General features: G+C 41.4%; 1 protein-coding gene across 3 annotated transcripts in view; it reads left to right on the top strand.

The window, feature by feature from the left end:
* bcas3 (BCAS3 microtubule associated cell migration factor) overlaps positions 1-20,760 on the top strand; it is a 293,175-nt gene that overhangs the window by 32,538 nt on the left and 239,877 nt on the right. For all 3 annotated transcript variants that reach the window (XM_062386288.1, XM_062386287.1, XM_062386289.1), the window contains exons 8-13: positions 74-181; positions 289-365; positions 3,867-3,943; positions 4,552-4,635; positions 7,137-7,307; positions 11,467-11,560. In XM_062386288.1, coding sequence (XP_062242272.1) covers positions 74-181; positions 289-365; positions 3,867-3,943; positions 4,552-4,635; positions 7,137-7,307; positions 11,467-11,560 — 611 coding nt within the window. The remainder of the gene's footprint in view (positions 1-73; positions 182-288; positions 366-3,866; positions 3,944-4,551; positions 4,636-7,136; positions 7,308-11,466; positions 11,561-20,760) is intronic.

Below are 20,760 nucleotides of genomic sequence, written 5' to 3'. Positions count from 1 at the left end.
TAAACGTCTGTATCGTGCCCTGCAGATTTATCCACAGTTAAAACTCACAACAGTCATTGTTTTCTGTTTTCAGGACAAGCCCCCCCTACTGTTGTGTCGACCTGTATTCTCTACGGACAGGGGAAATGGTCAAATCAATTCAATTCAAGACCCCGATCTACGATCTTCACTGCAACAAACAGTATGTACCGTTGGAAAAATGCATTTATATAAAAAATACCTCAAATGATACTTTGCTAATAAAATTTGCATTGTTGTATCAAATTGGCTGTTTGCTCCTTCCCCCAGTATTCTTGTGGTGAGCCTGCAAGAGAAGATTGCTGCATTCGACAGCTGCACCTTCACCAAGAAGTTCTTTGTCACAAGTAAGGATTTGTTTCATACTGTTTCATACTATTTCATACCTGCTATACAGAAAGTTTTTCAGCACACCCCTGTGTATTTGTAAAATAATTTATAGTGCAGTATGACACCTCTTTTTGTGCAGCTTCTTATAAGGGTATTTAAGCCTTGTTATATTGTCCCATCTGTCACTTCTTCCCTGGCAACAAAAGGAGGACAGTTTGTTTGCTAAATAAGAAGATCAGTCGTTGTTTGGATCAGATTGTCGTCACATATGAAATGTTAATCGTTTATTGTCAATGGAAACATGAATTTGTGAACTGTTGGGAAAAAACTCTAGCGTCCTGAACTAATGCAGTAGTGCAATAAAATGGTGCCTGTTACGTAAGTTAACACTAACATTGCCAAACATGATCAGTGACTCTGTCACGTTGGCATCACACAAGCCAAACTAACACAAAGCAGATCATTGGATGTAATACAGCCAATCTCTGAGGCTGCTGCAGTGCGGTGCTCTCTAGCTGTGTGTCAGGACTGCAATGCTTTTATCAGTGTAGGATGTGAAGCCCTCCATTTGAAGCTCAACACAGGAAAACTGTTTACAACACAGCTCTTGCATTCTCCTGGCTGTACCTGCCATGTCTGCTGAAGGATGCAGCGGAAGAAAGGCCAGACTGTATTACAAGGCCATTGCTGTCCACTTAAGTCATTGACTGGAGTAAACTGACCTTACAGGCTGGCTTTAATGTGTCTCCTCTTTGTCTGCCTCCCTTCCATATCAGTGTCTGGGCCACAGGAAACCAAACATGCTCAATAGTTATTAATCGTTTCAGAATACTGGGGCCTCCTTTTCATAATGCTGTTCAGTCTGTTTGGGCCCTAAAAGCAGTAAACAAAGGGTTCTGTGATGTGCGCAGCGCTCTGTTTTGGACCAGATGTTCTGCTGTCGTATGTCCTCTTCTCCATGGATGTGGTGGTGGAGATGTCATGTTTTTGGAGCACGCATGGCTCATCCCATGTTTATGCTCTCACGTTGTATTCAACTGGTGTGGGCTGATGAGCCGGGGCTCAGTCACCACCACCAACCTTCTTTTTCTGTTCATCTTGCTTCCATGGTCCTGTCCAGCTAAGCTGAGGGAACAACACCCAATAATCATGGTTCGGTACCTATCTATTGTGGTACACTAAAAGGATGTCTGTGGTAGCTGGTTAAGTATTAGTTTCATGTAATATTAATAATAATTACTGTGTTTTTCGTCTTTGAAGCCAACTAATTATTGCCACTGCTGTCACTTTTCACCATATTTAGTTATACCACCCTGCATACATACCACTTTCTCACCTATGGGCTTCAAAGAAAAGTGAATGATGCAGTCTTGCAGCAACACAACTATTAGCTCTGTAGTTTTTTTGGCAAAACAGAAAATAGACATTATTTTCAACACAGGGCGTGTACTGGTTGAGTCATCTTACAGTACATGCTATGCAGCAGTCAAGTTCAATATAGGTTTGCTAGTATGGAGGGAGACACTTCCTGATACAGTTCTAAAATACTTCTCTATATAGAGGCCACTTTCGATTTGAAACACAGTTTTTAAATGAAAATATATAAGTGTGCACATAGTCAGTCAGTCGATCAATAAGACGTACATTTGCATTCATAAGACTGCATGGCTGTTGCAGAAAATGTTAGAGCTACAGGTCATAGTTATTGAACATCATCCCCCAAATAAGAGCAGCCAAACTCCCTTTCCCAACACAGCTTCCTGCTTTCCCAACACTGTTAAAACTTGGGTGTATGGTGTTCTCTTCTGAGGAAACCTTTGTGCCATATCTGGCTCTAGGGTTTTGGGTAATAATCTTACCCTGGCCTTACATTTGGAGCTGGATGATTTTATACCTCAAAGCTCCTCAGCTATTTAAATTATATTATTTTCTTGAGTTAAATCATAAAAAGAAGAACCTGAAAACTACCTGAGCAAAAAAAAGGTTCCACATCCAGACAGTCTGTTCAGTGAGCTCAACCTTTGGTCCTGCAGATCAACTGCAAGGCTGATTCCATGCTCACAGATCCGTTATGCTCACGCACTCTCAACTGTGTCGTGAACAACTCCTGCTGCACACATCTTGTGCACTTCTCTCCACCCAAGTCTGTTTTTGTCATTTCTTATTCACTGCATATTTTCCTTTGACAGTGAGAGCCTGTCTCACTCCGTCTGGCCACGTCATGTGTTTCGTGTTGATCGTCGAGAGCACGATGGCAGAGAGTAAGGATTGATTTGGTGAGAAAAGCTGTTGGCTTCGTGGGGTGCGTGTAAGGCTTTATTTTGGTACCAGTCATGGCAATAGGGTTCAGTCTTCTGAAGCCTGATCCCCCTTACTCTTCCTTTGATTCCAGCCATCATGTGTTTCCTTTCCCCACTCTGCCCCCCGCTCTCTCCCCCTACCCACCCCAGGATGTCTAACACATGTTATCTCACCGCCTGGGCTCCCCTTGGCCTTGGAGAGGCACAAAAGGCTTCTCTGGCGCTACCAACTACCCTTGTGGCTTACCTCAATATCCCCCCACAACACCCCAACCCACCCCGCCCTCCAGCACAGCACACTACATTACTGTCTGCCTCCACCTCATCTGCTCCCAGAGCACTAAATTATTGTCAGCAAGTCTTTCCCCCCCACACCTCCATCTATTAGCTGTGTGTGTGTGTGTGTGTGTGTGTGTGTGTGTGTGTGTGTGTGTGTGTGTGTGTGTGTGTGTGTGTGTGTGTGTGTGTGTGTGTGTGTGTGTGTGTGTGTGTGTGTGTGTGTGTGTGTGTGTGTGTGTGTGTGTGTGAAGACAGTTCATAGTCTCAAACACAGCATGTGTGATCATTATTGAAACCTTTTGTTGCCTGTGTGTTGGGACACGCTGGAACTTAGTTTTGATGTTCGTCAGAGATTGCTCTATGTTCTTGTTTGTATTGCATTGTTTACTTACACATCTGTTTGAGTGGGAAAATAAAAATTCCTCCTTATAATCGCCAAGACATTTATCTGTTAGTGAACACAGGGTTTTGTTTGTCACTTAGGGTTATTTGTTGCTATTTTTTACTTCTGCTGACATCCCACCAGTTCGGTTTGCGTGTAAATGTGTGCGATTGTGTTTGTGTGCATGTCCCCGCAGGGATTATTGTGCTGGTCAATCAGCAGAGGAGTTATCCTCAATTTATTGGGTACCACAGTCTCCATTAGGTCATACTGTGCACACCATGCACAAACACGTCACCCTCATAAGACTCTGATTTTTCTTCCAAAACAAGAGACTCCCCAACAAACACATTAATTGTTTAAGATGGATACAGACACTCTCCAGTTTTCCAGCAGGAGGCTTATGAAAATCCCTGCATATGTGTTTGTTTTTATTTATTTTTTCTGTTTAGACAAACCTTTGTCGAGGATGTTTACAAAAATGTGTGGGAATGTTTATTTCTATTGTAATTACAATTGGTGCCCCTGTTAGCATGGCTGTCTTTGTGTCTTCTCAGGTTGCTTTCCCTGCCCTGGCCCCAGCCTCAATCCAATATCTCTTGGAAGCCGTTGGCTAGCCTATGCCGAGAACAAGGTAGAGTGCACCCACACACACACACACACAAACACATAAAAGCTCATCCATTGTGGCAGTGTCTTATCAGAAAAGCGACATATTTACAATCCCAAAAATGTTTTTTTATCTATTTTTTGCTTATTTAATCTCTCTGGATAAACAACTCATTCCTAGAAGAGTCCACTAGAGATGATAACATTTTGAAAATCAACAGATGCACAGGAGTTTTCTGTTCTCTTCTCTTCAATTGGATATTTACAAAAACCACTCTGCAATACATTTATTGCATAATAGTGTTTTGGTGCTGGGCCACTCAGGTAATTGACAGATGGGTCCACTGTTTGTGTGACTGTCTGAGGATTTCCAGAAATGTAGTTGTTGTGAATAGTAAGAGTAATATTGGGGCAGAATCATTCAAGATAAATTGTATTAGAAATTTAATCAGTGTAGATTGGCGGTTTGGTTGTGCAATACTTTTATGGAAAATAAATAAATTTCATCCCAAAGAATGAACCTGGAAACTTTCCACAGTCACACTCCCTATTCTCTCCTCCCCACACTCTCTTCAGACATCTTCTGTAGACCTGTAATGTATGTCTGGTACTAATTTGGACATGTTTTTGCAGCTGATAAGATGTCACCAGTCTCGTGGAGGAGCTTGTGGTGACAATGCACAGTCCTACACTGCGACAGTGATTAATGCTGCCAAAGTAAGTGACAACACAAAGACACCTCCTTCTGTTTTTTTATTATAGGGTGTACTGAACGGTTGCATTTCAAAGCTAATATCCTGAAACTCAACAGTGTTGGACAAAAACACGTTACGACCAAACTTTCTATTGGTGAAAGCAATCAAGTGCAACCTTTGTTTACTGTTACGAGGACCCTATTTCCTGTGAAGTGTAGCAAATATAACAATTAAGAAATACAAATTATGGAAAAAACATTTTAAGACCACTACACAACCCTCAATTGGAAAAAGAAACAACTTCCAGTCGTACCTTTAAGTTACACCATATTTTGTACAAGTTTTAAAATCTTATTTGAAAATTATCCTTCACCCTTTCTCACTACAGGAGGACTGACCCCATGTATTTGCCATTATCTCTAAACGTTTGGAAAAAGTTGTTATTGTCTGGCTATAGTGAGAAGGTCTTTCTTGAGCCACCACAATTTTTTGAAAGGCTCACGATACAGTATTTCAGGTTCTGCCTACACCATCTCTAAACGTGCTGACATTGGATCCACCTGGCGCGCCCTCCTAACTGGTGCTGAGCTTAGGAGACACTTCATCTAACTGCCCATCTGTTTTTTTTTTTATACCACTGTAATCTGTTTCACCCTAACGGTCTTGTTTCACTCATCTCCACAGGGGAACAGCCAAAAGCCCCCTTTGATACCAGATGACATTCACTCCTGGTCTGATTTAGCTACTCGCAAACACATGCTAACTAGCTGGCTCCTCATATGGTTCTAGTCTGATTATCCACTCAGTCCCACAGAAGGTGCTAATTGATTTACAAAGAGCAAGTGTATCCGGCCTTACCTAAGTCCTAACAGCTAGTGTGAGAGAAGTCTCATTAGCAGGATAATGATAGTGTACATACAAAAAAAAAAAAAACTGTGACACAAACAGATAGCAGCATCGTAAGGAGTAGACAATGGTGGGGGGGGGGGGGGGGGGGTATTGATATGCAGACAGGCAGTCTGCTTGCCTGCCCGCTCCTCATTTAGGACCATATATCTCAATATGGATGACAAGGTATCTCCTTCTGGCTTGTGGCGCGACACGCTGGCTCTTAGTGCTGACGTCCAGAGACATGGAAACAAAAAGGGTGGGGGTTTGGGAGAGGGGGGCGGGGGGGTGCATTAAATTGTAATGGCTTTTGTTTATAAAAAGGATTAAAGAGTGAGTGCAACGGCTCTGACCAACTGGACTCTCCGTTCCAAATTTGCTCACCGTAAATCACATCAGTCTTGTTACCTATCACTCCTGGGTGTATGATTGAGAAATTAGGTTGTTATTTGTTTAGATGGCGACATTAGGCCATAACTGTGTGTGTTGTGTATGTGTATGTGTGTATTCATGTGTTTTTCAGACATGATCTGCCTCCAGACTCACCCTCGCCACTGGCAGATCAATAGCCCCTGTTTGGACTACCACTAAGAACTCCACAACTGCAGTGATTAGAAAACACATTAGTGTTGATCAATTAGGAGCCAAACGCCTTCCTTAATAATTGATGGCTCCTGTGGAATCTCACACACACACACACGTACACACACACACACATATGCAGGCGTACACACACACACACACAGGCAGCAGACACTGTTAGTGTGCCTGGCCAAGTGGCAAAGAGAGACAGTGGGTGATCCTCAGACCCAACAAACGCAAGGCGCCACACTCTATTGACAGGGCCGCCTAGTCTGAATGCCTGATTAGGCTCTCCGGGGCCCCTTTGGCGCTTACACACACAAAGACACAGAGTCACACGCGTTGGACTCCATTAGCAAAAGACAGTGTAGTAGGTGAGATAGACTCCACTTAAGCAGCACTATCCATTTCCCTCGATCGAGCCACAGAGGTGTGTTTGAGCCAGACACCCTGGCTGGGCTTTAAACGGACACAGAGGAGCACGCACCCGCATGCGCACGCACACACACACACACACACACTTGGTTGTCTTGTGTGGCTACAGTGCTACAAGTCATCTGCACTACATGTTATCAGCAGGCATCAAGTGAACATGGTGCATGCACACAGTGACACCAGAGACACACACAGAGTATTGGGCATCTGTACATGCACCCATGTACCTGGCAGCTGTCCTGCTCATATTCCATGCCAGCAGCCAATTTTAGTCTGGATGAATTATTATTAAAAACAGTACACAGAAATGTGCAGACCGTTGGGGGCTAGGGGGGTAGAGAGGTCGTCCTCCAACCGGACGGTCGGCAGTTCAATCCCCGTCTTACCCATCTGCTGCCAAAGTGTCCATCGGCAAGACGCTGAACCCTGAATTGCCCCTCAAGAAAAGTGCTGCTAATAGATGCACTGTATGAATGTGTGTGTGTATGGGTGAGTGGCCAACTGTAATGTTTGTGTGGTCATCAAGACTAGAAAAGCTCTATATATACAAAGCATTTTTACATTGTGATTATTTGATTTTTATCTACAAATCTAATCTTGTTTTTGCTTTTCTTCCAGACTCTAAAGACAGGCCTGACCATGGTGGGCAAAGTGGTCACCCAGTTGGCAGGCACCATACCAGCAGGCACTCCAGATGAGGAGGGCACACCTCATAACACGAGCCGCCGCAGTCCCCACAACCCTGGTGTGGTCACCATCATCGACACAGACAATGTTGGCGAAGGGCAGGTTAGTCAAGTGTGCTTTTGCCTCGTATAATAATCCTGGATTTGACATTGCAGGTGGAATACTTTTGAATTTGTTAGAGAAAATAATGACATAATGTATCCTTTATGGATACTAAGACAGAATGAAGGCATCTCTGGGGTGTCATTGAGAAGTCGTTGAATGTACAATATACAACAGTTCGTATAGAATCTGTCTTACACTACACAATACATCAGTATCATGTTTAAATCATGTTTTGCAGTATGTTTAACTAGTTAATGTCTGTATTACTGTACTGCAGGTGTGATGATTGGATGGGTGGATCAAATAGGTTTAGCTAATTTGCATTGAAACATTGAGACATGGGCTCATTGGAGATTTTCTCTGCAAACTCGGTAAATATCTGATGTTTACTTTAACCACCACCTGAGATAACAAGGATGGCGACCCCTGATACTTTGAGAGGAAGTTCAGAACCGTATCTGTAGAAAGAAAACCATCTTTTAAGAACTGAGATCCCTGTCAGTGACATTGGCAACACTGTAACAACACTGATTGTATAGATTAGTGGCAAATAAAATGTAGATTTAGATGTGGGCTCATCGATTGTCATCAGATGACAATTGAACATTTTGTTCTGTAGTATCATCTTGCACAGTTCTCTTCACCAACACCATCGTCCAAACACCAAGATAAGATATATATACATTTTATATATTTCATATTCAAATGGTTATAGGTTAACATGCTATTCATTATTCACGCTACAAAGATTCTTGAATGATAGTGCTGCATGTTCAAGGTTATTCAAAACCAGTAGCCCCCCCTCACTGCATCCCAGCACATCCTTAGACTAAAGCTGGTGTGAGCTCACTCAGTTTCCCTTTTTGGAGCCTGCTTGGTGGTTAACCAGAAACTGTTACCAGGTGACCCGCCTATTTAATTGAATGTCAGCTTCACTGCATTGCTAGCCCTCTAAATACTTACATTTCCCCTCAACGGGGCCCTTTTTATACATGATGCATGAACACACACACACACACATACACAAGATTAAATTGGCATAAATTTGGTCTTGGCTTCGTTCCCCTCTGCTCTTGTCATGTTCGACCCAGGTAAACACAACTTTGGCCTCTGTGGCTTTGTGGGAAACACGAAAATTTTCCAGGTCGGCTTTTTCTCTGCGGCTTGAACGTACTCATTCTCACTCACCTCACTCCGCATAGCTCACTGAAAGGTGTGACTTAGATTTGCTGCATGTTTTAACAGCCAAGCTTCTGAGCCACAACCTTGGCTGTTCTAGCAGCCCTAGGTTATAGAGACACTCTGTAAACAGTCGGCTGTTAGTATGCAGTAACCTCACATGAAGATTAAGAGTGTACCATGTCTCAGGTGAGCTCTTGACATGGCATTTGTCAGCTTTCATAAGTTTCTAGACATACAGCACTGAGTAAAGTGAGGATGCAAAAATTATACCATAAGTGGTGTTTAATGTAGGAAACTGGAAAAAAAAAATGATGGCACTCAACTGAGCTGACACTTGGTAAGAGGCTGGGTTCATGCGGTCTGTCATAGGAAAAATAAACCATGTTCACACCTATGAACAGCTCCCTAATTAACCTGAGCTGGATGGATTTAGATTGTGGGAGGAACACAGAACCTTCTTGCTGGTAAGCAAAAGTGCCAAATGTCCAAGGTTACATAATATATGATTACACAAAATGAGCCTCAGTTCACAATTATCTGTGTCCTTTATTAATGTGTCCCTGCAGAACCTTTGACCACAACGACAGCTTGGGCCGCTGCACTGAATGTGCCACGTGACAGGTTGTCAAAATGTCATTGATTCTCAACCGAGCTTGCATTTAGAGATTCATTTGCACACAATCTACAAAAAACGTATAGAAATCTGACATATTGCTCAGGAGCATAGTTCTCAGTGAGCCTCGACCTGAGCACAATGAATATTCCTAATGTTTATCAGTCTATCCGTACTCACAGTTTGAACCATGCCAGTTGCCTTCAACAGAATTTCCTTAATGTCTACAAAAACGTTCAAATCTTTAATCCTAAGATTCTCCTGCAGCCACTCTAAACCATGATTAATCATACTGCAGTAGCTGTCACATTTTAAATGAGCCGTGTTAGCATACACAGCACAGTTTGTCGGTGATGTAGTCCCCACACACAGACTCCCTGCCCTCTCCGTCTCTCGTAGCAGGCCCTGTAGTCAGTGTTGTCTTATAAGCCTTCAGAAGCAGGCCTGCACTCTTTCACCGGCCGACACACTGTAACCATACACTGGCCATAAACACGGACTTGGCCAGGAAGGCAATGAGGGGAAAGCTAGGAGTGGAGTAGAAATGGTCGGTGATGGAGGTAGTGAGGGCGGGTTGGGAGAAAGACGAAGGGGGGTGTTTCGGGTGTGATTTCTGGAGAACTGGGAAAGGCCGAGAATATGATAGAATATGTCAGCGTAGTAGTTCAGGATATTCTCATCTCCTGAAGCCTTTGAAAGTCCTTATTTGGAACAGCAGCTCCATGACGCACACACACACGCACCCTCTCCTGTGTAACGGGATTGGTTGTCTGGAGGACACTCTTGTTTCAAAGGGCTCCAGCAGGATTCCCTCACAGAACAACATTGTCTGCCTGCAGCGTAATAAAAGTGATCTGCTTCATGTCACCAGACTCTTTCCTTCATCCTATTCTCACATTTGTTTTCCTTTTTTTGCTGCTTATTTTCATGCTTGTAGTTGGAGATGAAACCCCTTTAGACTGTAGAGAAAGTTTGTTGTTTGGATTCTAGTCGTGTGAAGTCAGTTAATGCTGACGTCATTAATGCAGTACTGAGGCCAAATGTAACTCATTGTGTGTGTTCTCTCTCATTCTCATGCACAATGTGGCTTCATGTTTAGGACTAGGCTTATTTCTAATTTGGCTTTGTGGCAAAGGAGGCTGTCTGCCTGAACTCATCTCGGCTTTTGTTTGATCTGTCCCAATTTTGACAACGGATTTCGTACAGAGATTTGGGAGCAGCCTAAAAAGTGACAAACAATTTTCATTTTCTGGGGAAAGTGTCAGAAGTAGCAAGCCAATGTCAGCTGTGGCCAGTTTTTTCTTATTTACGGGAAAACCCACTGTCGTGGGGTATTGTCAAACCCACATGTGAAAAGCCACATTATTGCCAAAGTAAATTTGTTCATATTCCTGTCTCCATTGTTGGACCATACCACATCCTCACTGGTCTTAGCACAGCCTTTTACTGAACAACCAACACTAATAGGTTGTGATGTTTCATAATTTCTTTGGTGACGGCGGCGCATGCAGACCACATCCACACAAAATGAAAACAATGTCCAACTCTCTCTGCCCTTCGTAATTCTCTGACCAGCCAGCCAGAGCAGCTGAGCCCAACGTTAGTGTATGGTGTAAATTAAATAAAGGGAAGAGAGCCGGGATAAGAGTTGAGCTAGTTAGCTTGGACTTAAGGCTGTTCGTCTATCGAGCCCTCTACTGGCTGATGTCCAGTTGCAGCAAAATGGAAAAGAAGAGGAGAGAATCAGGCTACATTCAAATAAAAGATCTGTGTCCACACAAGTATTTTGGCTCCAAATCAGTTTGAATCCCTGTCCATACTAACACACCTGAAAATAAGCTGAGCATGCATTTGTTGGTGTAAACAGAAAGGTTTGAGTGGATCTAAAGGGTTTACAAGATGCTAAATTATTAATTTCAAACTGCCCAGATGATTCACAAGCAAGTTTGTTATCGCTTTTTACAATAGGCTGTTATAATTTTAATATATGTTGTGGGTAGCATACAGATAGTGCATCTGCAATTTGTAATTTTGTAGCCTAAAATGAATGTCAAATCTAAAACTATATTCTAGCCACGAGAGGGCAATGGCACATTCAGAAATGAGTTGAACCTCCTGCTATTGAGCTGTGGTGTGATGTTGAAGAACACTGCTGTGGTGATGATATCATAGCAAACCAAACTGTTAAGAGAAATCCTGCAGCTCAGGGGAAAGTCCCATCCTGGTTTAATGTGCATATTGTTAGAAAATGATTTTGACTTTCTTTCTGTGTGTGTGTGTGTGTGTGTGTGTGTGTGTGTGTGTGTGTGCGTGTGCGTGTGCGTGCGTGCGTGTGTGCGCGTGCGTGCGTGTGCCCTACAGGTTGTGGTGAGTGAGGACTCTGACGGAGAGGGAGTGGTGGCTCACTTCCCAGCTCATGACAAACCCATATCCTGCATGCAATTCAACCCCAGTGGTAAGACACACTTGAGCACGAACACACACACACACACCCGCCCGCCCGCCCAAACACACAGATGGTTTTAGGAAGGAGCTGAAACAGTCTCTGCAAGTTCAGAAGACAGAAAGACGGTATTTATGTGAAACAAGCCCAAAGTGTTAATTTACAGCTACCCAATTTATTATATGATTTCTGTAAAAAACTTACTCCTGAGAAAGAAGTGTTACTGAAAACTTAGACTCTGGATGACAAGCATGAATATCAATGTGTGATTAATTAATTAAGATACATATTTATTTAAAAAGAAGTGCAAATATCCACTATAAAAGTATTTGAATGCCACCTCAATGTCTCTTTTGAGCTGTTGTTTTCAGCCTGAGTTTTTTGGTCAACAGGGGAAGAAACTGACCATGAGCAGTTAACTGTTAGACCTAAACTGACCTGTTTTACATTGTCCGACTTGGTATGACTGAGGTTGGTTCAGCCCAAGGCACTGCACACAGTATGGCAGAAGCTGCAGCGTAACAGAGCTGTAACATGTGTAACACATACATTATTATTTTTACAAAATGTTTTTGTAATTTCTTCACATATTTGTTCCTGTTATATTTGCAAATATATACAAATATGGATTAACTTCACGGAATACGTTTCAGCAGAGGTTTTCGTCTCACTTTTCCGATTCCACCCATTTCCTCCAGTTTTTGAGATATAGAGGTCAACGGAGTGACCATTCAGTACTTGAGTCAGCTAAAAAAAAATCAAAAATATTTACTCTCTTCAACACTGGGCTGATGTTCTCAATGACTGAATGTATCAGTGTGAGTATTTAACTCAGGAATCTCCGTTCCCACTTTCGTAGCATCGCTGACCCCCACCTCAAAAAACAAAAGGGACAGTAGAGGCTTTGTCAGTGTGAACAGGCAACCTTGTCAGTTTGTATTGGATGTGTTGGGTTGTGAATGTCCCTGAGACTCCTGTGGTGTGTGTGTTTGTGTGTAAGCGCGTGTTCATGTACTACGTGGTGTGTGTTGTGTGTGCGTGTGTGGTTAATAAAGGAGCTGTTGAGCGATGGCTCTCACCCCGTGACCTCCAGGCCCCAAGAATCCGTCACTTACCCAAACGTATGACTAAACTTCCCAGCTCCATCCAGGCAGGAGCAGGATGATATTGAAGACAAAGAGAGACAAGACGTGGTTGTTTGGACACCATCTTTTCCCAGGTCCCACCTCACAAGAAACATTAGTACAATTAATCATACAAAATCAGCTTAAAAGTGCACTGCAGTACTGGAACCGTTAAAAAGCAAGGTTATGATTTATGTCTACAAGTTGTGGTCTTTCCAGTTTCTTAAAAAACTAGAAAGGCAATCAAAGAATACATCTTCCCACCAAGGCTAACACCCTATCTCAAAATGTTAAACAAAGTGGAACAAATAAATCTGGATCTGCTCCCTAAATCACAAAATGAATGGGATCGCTATATGCCTGTACCTCACCCTTCCACCAAGGTAGAGAAACTTGGATTCAGTAGTTTTGTATAATCCTGATAAGAGACAGACATGGACAGACAACAGTGGAAACAGCCCGCCTTGCAGTCTTTACCTCTGGATGTTCACTACATTGAGAACATTGGAAATTCACATCGATTTGTTGCTCTAATACTGTGGCTTTCTTTCAGTTGCTTTGAATCACAGTCCACCACTGTATGGGATGTTTGATAACAGGTTAATGTGTTTTGCTGAAGTAGCCGTTGGCATCTGAAGAATCATTAAAAGTACAATTAAATTGGAATTGTACAGTGTGAACTGTAAACTACATCAATACACATGATCATGTATTTTCTAGTTGATTTAGCCTGAAAAAAGATGTTCCTACAAAAATCAGTCAAAGTGGTTGAGATTTGAACCACTTTCCATATCTGAAGCTAATATGAGGTTTCATTTGTCAAACTAATTAGAATGATTAGATATTTTCCACAGTTTTTTGACTGCAACAATTTAATTTTTCCACCACAGCTAAGCAAGGGGAGACTGTCCATGGAAGCACAAAAAAGAAAGAGCAAAACAAACCAATGAATTAATGTTGCAACATTTTTGAGGTGGACAGTTAAGACCAAAGTGCCTTTGTCTTCATTTCTGGTTGTCATTGTGTCATCAGTGACATTCATGTGTTTCTCCTTTTTCCCTTTAACATCCAGGCCAGGGCTCCACACGAATGCACGCTCAGCAACATCAAACAGCTCAGTACATCCAGTACGTTTAATTTCAGTGTATTGTGAAAAGCTGAGTCAGGGAGTTGACAGATTCCCCCGTGACATTTTCCCCAGGGCACAGTCGGTTTCAGAATTCCAAACACACTTTTAATCTTTCTGACTCATTTACTCTGAGCCACATCTAAATCACTAATAAATGTTTAAATTACAACCAAAGGCAGCGCCACAAGTGTAGCCCGAAAACACACATTTCCCTCCTCTTCGGTTACAGCTAGGGCATGTAATGTGATTAGAACGAATCTTAACAGAGGGCGAGTAACTCCTCTTTTCCACTATTGTGAGTCCAGGACTCCTTTCATCATTGTTTATTCTTTTATCCATTTTCATTTCTGAGCTGCCTGGTGTGGACTGTCCCATAATTACAGGCCTCTTGATTTGATCAGAACCCAAATCCTGAGCGATGCCTTCATTGGTCTGGCTCTACACAAAGTGAGGGGGAAGTGCCTTTCACTGAGCTACCTTCCTGGCCCGACTGAGGCTCCCTTCACAGTGGTCAAGCTCAACATGGCAGCAACCCGACGGATAGACTTACCAGGGAACAATGATATGACTCAAACAGAGCCTGGAAAGCCCAGAAGTTTTGGCTGGGAAGAGTTATGTAAGAAACCCCAGTGGCTTGTGTGTGTTGGAGGCTCTACACAGGGAGGACCGGTGGCCGCCAGCTCTTGGTGTGGCGGCTGGCGCTTTGCGGCGCTTCGCTGGATGTGTGGATCTATTCCTAGTGGTGTAATTAGAGGGACGCAGATGAAGTGCAGTGGCAAAGCACTCTCTTTAACAGCTGCAGTGTGTGTGTGCTTGTTTTCTTTCTCGTCTCGTCCTCTTCACTTGTCCTTAACGATCCTTGACTTGATTAATAGGTACGATGCCAAGGTCAAAATACACTCACGTTTTGATGGCAGATTGTCCAACAGCCTGGGCATTTCTTTTGACTGCAAGTGGCACTAGATGGAGTGATTGATCCAGCAACCATGCAAGGCCACACCCTCCGGGTTTTATTCTCTTTCTCTTCAGTCCTACTCGGGCTGATGAGCATCAAGTGCTTTACATGCAGTTATAGAAGAAGTATCCAGATACAGAGTAAAAGTAGCAACACTACAACGTAAACATTTTCATTACAAGTTGTAGTCCTGCATGTAGAAACTTTCCTTAATCAAGATTGCATAGAGTTTTAGTTTTAGAAGACACGTGTATGTAAATATCAGTAAAAATATTATGGAAAGCAGCTCATGTTAGGCTCTTGAATTATAAGTTGATGCACTAATGTGGGAGCAGTATTTTAATATTATTGTGGAGCTCATAAAACTTTTTAAACGGTTGAGTATTTAAGCAGTTAAATACATCACATTTTAAAATATAATCATAAATGCTAATGAAAGCTTATAGCGAATAGTGTCTTGTCCATCAGCCCATATCCAAAACTTTAATAAAGTTCAGGAGCACAACTGGTCCATGACTAATAAAACTGCATCGTGCTAATGCTTATTTATACATGAAGACAAATTCATACAATAAGAAATTCCCCTTTTTTGTAAAGAGTTGAATTTATCAAGGGGCTTTAAATTTATAATTACAGCTATCTAATCAATGCAATAGGGTAGAAGTTTAAAGTAGCAGAACAATGCTGAAGACATAGCAGTATAAGTAGCCCAAACATGTCCAGTGCCTTTATTGATTTAGTTACTAGTTTCCCTCATAGCCAACAGGCGACAGGTTACACTAACATAAGCTACAAATGGGTTTGTCAGGCAGCCCTGCAGTATGTTCATATAATATGAAATAGTTTTTCCAATATCCAGTAACACACAACCAGACACATAGTCTCTGTCTGGTCAGAAGAAAGATCCTCTTTATGTGAGTCGGTTGCCATCACTTTTCCTCAAAACATATCTCACTGCCTGTACTTTTAACCATGAGCCAGTCAAATCATTTGTGTTTGAACTGGTGAAGTTAGACCCTTGTGGTGTGAAAACTCTCGATCGTTCCCCCCTTTTTTCAGTCTCACAAAAACCCATTAGTCGGCCACAGATTCACAGCTTGATTTTTTTTGGTGCAGCCATCTAAATGTTCTGAATATGGAAGTTTTGAATACCCGATCAAAGCCAGGAGTAATGGCAGATGAATCAAGACTAAATCTCTCTCCACACGGAACTGTCCCATAAACCATATCCCTGATTTAGTAACAGGCCGGTCTAATGACTAGCCTGGCCCGTTGAGCCTGACCATTGAGGCAGCTGTGCCATGAAGGCAGCTCTCCGTGGTGTAATAACTCCGTCTCTCCATCTCACTGATGTGTGAAAGAAGCCAGGCCGTCGCTGAAAAACCCGAGACCCACACGCACATGTTGAACACGAGGGGAATTCCCGCACACAAGCGGCTCCACTCGGCCACACATTTATAGCCACACATTCAGTATAGATTGAGTTGTGTCTTCACACCAAGACAGTAATTAGCACTCACGGCCTGCACTGATGTAATTTACAGCAGCAGCTTCTTCCATTCTTTTTTACAGGGGAGAACATGGGCTGTTCCTCTGGCTCTGAATTTTACTTTGACCATTGTTGTTGGGTAATCGTTATGATGATGTAAATCATTATGTCACTGTTTTTAGTGGCGTGATGAATCTGTCCTTGTTAAAGAAGTTGTCAGGGCGCAGACTTGTTGCTGGGCTGTGTATGCTGCCATGCCAGCAGAGACAGAGAGGGCAAGGAAGTACTTAAACCATGTATTTTCCATTCATTTTGATATGAATTTGTCTGTTGACATGATGTGGCTTCTTTCAAATAAATCAATATTAAGAAATGACATGACTTAATAAACATTTCCATTTTTGGAGAATGAACTTTTAAAGCACATCTTCAACAAAGATTGCTTTTTTTGCATGATAACATAAAAAAAAACAAAAAAAAAAACAATCTACAGTATGAAGCAGATATTAATCACTAACTTGCTAGCGAGCATTCTGCCGTCTACCAAGTTAGTGATTTAGGTTATTTCTGAATTACTGTTCATCAACCAGAAGCCATCCAAAGAAATTGTTCTTGTTGGGCACAAATGTATATTTTTAGAATAAGGAATACCTATGTTTGCACATAATGGCTAGAAATGTGTATATAACTTAATTGTCTTGTATGGGTAACCCCATCTACAGTTTCTCTCTGAGAGAGGGGGAACACCAGTCTTCCGCATTGACATTTACCTCTGGTTTGTTTATTAGAAGCAAGATATTAGAAGCAAGATAACGCAAAACTAATGGACTGATTTACACACAACTTGTGTGTGTGTGTGTGGGGGGGGGGGGGGGGGGATGAAGAATGGGCCACATCCAGGAGTCTTGTGAGACTTTCTTCAACACTGATTTCTCAGGGAATAATTCATGGATCTGGGATGATTTCTACATGAGTGTGTCATTTGTTGCAGATTGATTTAATCTAAGTGCACTAACAGGCCTTCTTAGAGGTAAGTGTTCTACTGAGTCCCATTCTAGTTTTAAATATTACTTGTTTGAACATATGGTCAAAGTATTGATGGATATTTAGTATCTGGAATCTGATTGTAATTCTGATCAAGTCGTCTTGCTCCAGAAAGGTTTTATAGACCTATTGTAATCATATCATATTTTGGAAATGTTGCATTGGACAAATGTCGAGTTTATCCATTTGACAATTCAAACCCAAAAAGCGTCTCCATGAAAAGCGGAGGTGATGTCATTGTACATTTTCTGAATCTTTGCTTATTAAACCATCACATGGCAGAACTGAAAGGGAGTTTATTTTCCTCTGTTGCCTTTGTGGACGTCTCAGTGACTGCAGTGTAAACAGCTTTACAACTAGATATGAAACATGATGGTACAAAATCATATAGTGCCAGACTGTCTAACTCTGGTTATCAAAACGACCACGGGACTTGTAGGAGATGTCAGACATGTCTGCTGCTTGTGAAGTGCAGCCCACGGCCACAACAAAGACCTCACCATATGTATCCTCCTCCAAGAGGGGCTGATATCATCATCTGACAGTGTGAAGCGCTGAATAAACAAATATCCATAAAACCGACACAAACGTATGGTAATGAATATTGACAGCATATTATTTACAGTCAGTTGTTGGGATCGAGAAAGCAAAATTAAATACAATTTTTTCTAGTAATAAAAAGTTGTGAAAAGCAAATGCATTTTACATATTACATTTCATAATTACTTCATCATGGTATCCTTTATACTGTATGATTGATTTAGCTTTATAAAATGAAGTTAATGTTATTGGTTGCAATAGTTTTTGCATTACTACACTGTAATATGTTTATTTATGACTTCATGGTGATGTCATGATGATGTCACTTCTACAATATGAACATTCATTATTTGTCTTATTTATTTTACCTTCAGGTTGTCAGTCCTAACATATTTGGAAAAATGCATGATGTTATTAAAAAAATGTACTTCTTCATGACATCACATATCGTATGATAGCATATGAATGAGGGAATCATTTGGATCAATATAAACCATGGATTGTCCTTGAATTATTTCCAGAGATTTTGGAAAATGTGCTTTTCATTCACATTTTGTTGACCTTGAACTTTGAGCACAAGAAATGATTGACATGGTCTAAAAATCCACATGTACAAATAAAAATACAATAGTTTGAAGTGTAAATTGCACCAGTAGGCAAAGCTTGCCATGTGTATTTTACACTTAGGTTCAAAGTGGTTTGGTGGAAAAATATCTTTCTGACAAATCTGCCCCCCCCCCAAAAACACCCTTCCAACCCAACCCAAAATAGTGCTGGCTGGTGAGGTGACTGTGGCTTAGTGGTCATGCAGTGCTATACAATTATATATATTATCATTACAAAAGGAGGAGATGTAAATAACTAAGAGGGGGAGGGGGTTCTCACTGACCCATTTTCCAAAATAGGTTTTGTATTATTAGAATGTGATACATTCAATTTAAATTCACAAAGTCTAAAACAGCTGTAACAGCAGATTATTATGTGTTCAGGGAGCCAGCATGAAGTCAGGCAAGGACTCGCAAAAACCTCTGCAGCATATGCACCCAATGAGAAGCTTTTTTCATAGGAATGAATGGGGCACCATCATAGAGCATGTTATCCAAATTACTTAATACATCCGTTATGTTATCCCCTTGGGAGAATTCAATTTCACTACATTTTCTTTTTCCAGCAATCTGGTGTAAAAAGTCCGTCATTGTAGTCAGATGGTGGTGCTAGTGTAAAGTGCCAAAATCTGTGAATGAGTTCATCCTCCGATCTGCCCGTTGGACTTATTATGGGTGCCTTGTGGTGCAGGCACCACTTGGCAGACATGTCACTCTCAAATCTCTCGGACCTGTGCTTATATCCGCATCGAAAAATCGAGGAATTATTTCCGGATCCTTCTCCCATTGGAGCCAAATTCTTTTTTCTGAAAAGATTAAAACTGAAAAATAAAACGTAAATCGCTCCCACGGCTCCATTTCTCAGCTCTCACGAATAAAACTGTTGTGATTCTCAAAATGTTTTCATTTTCCAGATAGGACTTATAGTTTTTGAGTAACAAGTATTTGTTTGATGTCGGTGGAGATCATTTCTCCACTCATGCAATCCAATGTACTTTTTCGGAGGAGATTCATGAAATGAGAAGCACGTTTCTAAACCGTCCACATGGCCTCATTGTTGGGCTCCAAACGATAATATAGATATGTACTTGTTCGTCCAAACCGTGTGATTCTCACGGTGTTTTCATTTCTCGGATAGGAGTTATCGATTTTGAATTAGAGCATTTTGTTCGGGACGTTCTCCTCAGGGGGGGGGGGGGGGGGCAGTCAGATCTATTTTTAGACTTCACAGGTGTTAATCAACACTGCAGTTAGTGCAGTCAGAGGAGCAGAGGGACAGTAACTCAACATGGCGTGTTCCAGTCCTAATGTGGGTAAGACACAAACATTGAATTTTTTTGTTTTTCTGTCAGGGGGGAACTGTTGAATTCTTTAAATAATCAACTGTCAATGATATCTTAAGTCAATTTGTGTATTTTCCAGATTACTGATAGTTTTTGAGTAACACGTTTTTGTTTGGAGGAGATTTATGAAATGAGAAGTGCGTCTCTAATTTGCTCTTACGGCCTCATTTTTTGGCTCTAAACAATAATATAGATATGTACTTGTTCGTCCAAGTCTTGTTATTCTTACGGTGTTTTCATTTCACGGGTAGGAGTTATCGATTTTGTATTAGAACATTTTGTCCGGGACGTTCTCCTCAGGTCTGATGTCTCCCTCTCATTCTCGCACACCTGTGGTAATTAGCGAGCTACACATGCTGAGGGAGGGGCCAAATGGGACAGTGAGATCTATTTTTAGACCTCACAGGTGTTAATCATCACTATAGGTGGTGCACTCCAATGTAGTGGGAAGCAGATGATTAGTTTTGTATTTGTTCAAATCTGTACTTCCTCCTGATGCCCACAAGATGAATCATGACAATATATTAAAACACAAAATAACATAAAGTAAATCTCCATAGCAGAGGTGATAATGTTGGCAAATGCTGTATATTTATTCCTGTTTAGAATTTATCTGTGGCTGTGTACAACTACATTACAGTGTGTTAAATAAACAACTTATAAAATGCTTTTTTTCTTTTTATTAATGCTAAATGCAGCTGCCTTACGTGTGAACAATAAAGGAAATAATAGGGGTTTGGTATTCTTCTGTCAAAGAAACTTATTTTTCGTACTGCAGAGTCGCTACTGTATTGCGCGTTGCATGTCACTGTTGGAATATCATAACTATTAATTTGGCTTAATTTATACAAAGTGACAAAATAATTGTACTATAACAAAATTGAGTTTGAAACTGCAAAAATGCAGACATTGTTCAAAAGCCTAAATTCTAATTAGATGAATTTACTCACACAGCCTAAAGGGAAACAATCGGTTCATTTCTT

The sequence above is a fragment of the Platichthys flesus genome, chromosome 4 (assembly GCF_949316205.1).
Source record: "Platichthys flesus chromosome 4, fPlaFle2.1, whole genome shotgun sequence".
In the NCBI taxonomy this organism is placed as follows: Eukaryota; Metazoa; Chordata; class Actinopteri; order Pleuronectiformes; family Pleuronectidae; genus Platichthys; species Platichthys flesus.
This window is presented reverse-complemented; position numbering and strand designations above follow the sequence as displayed.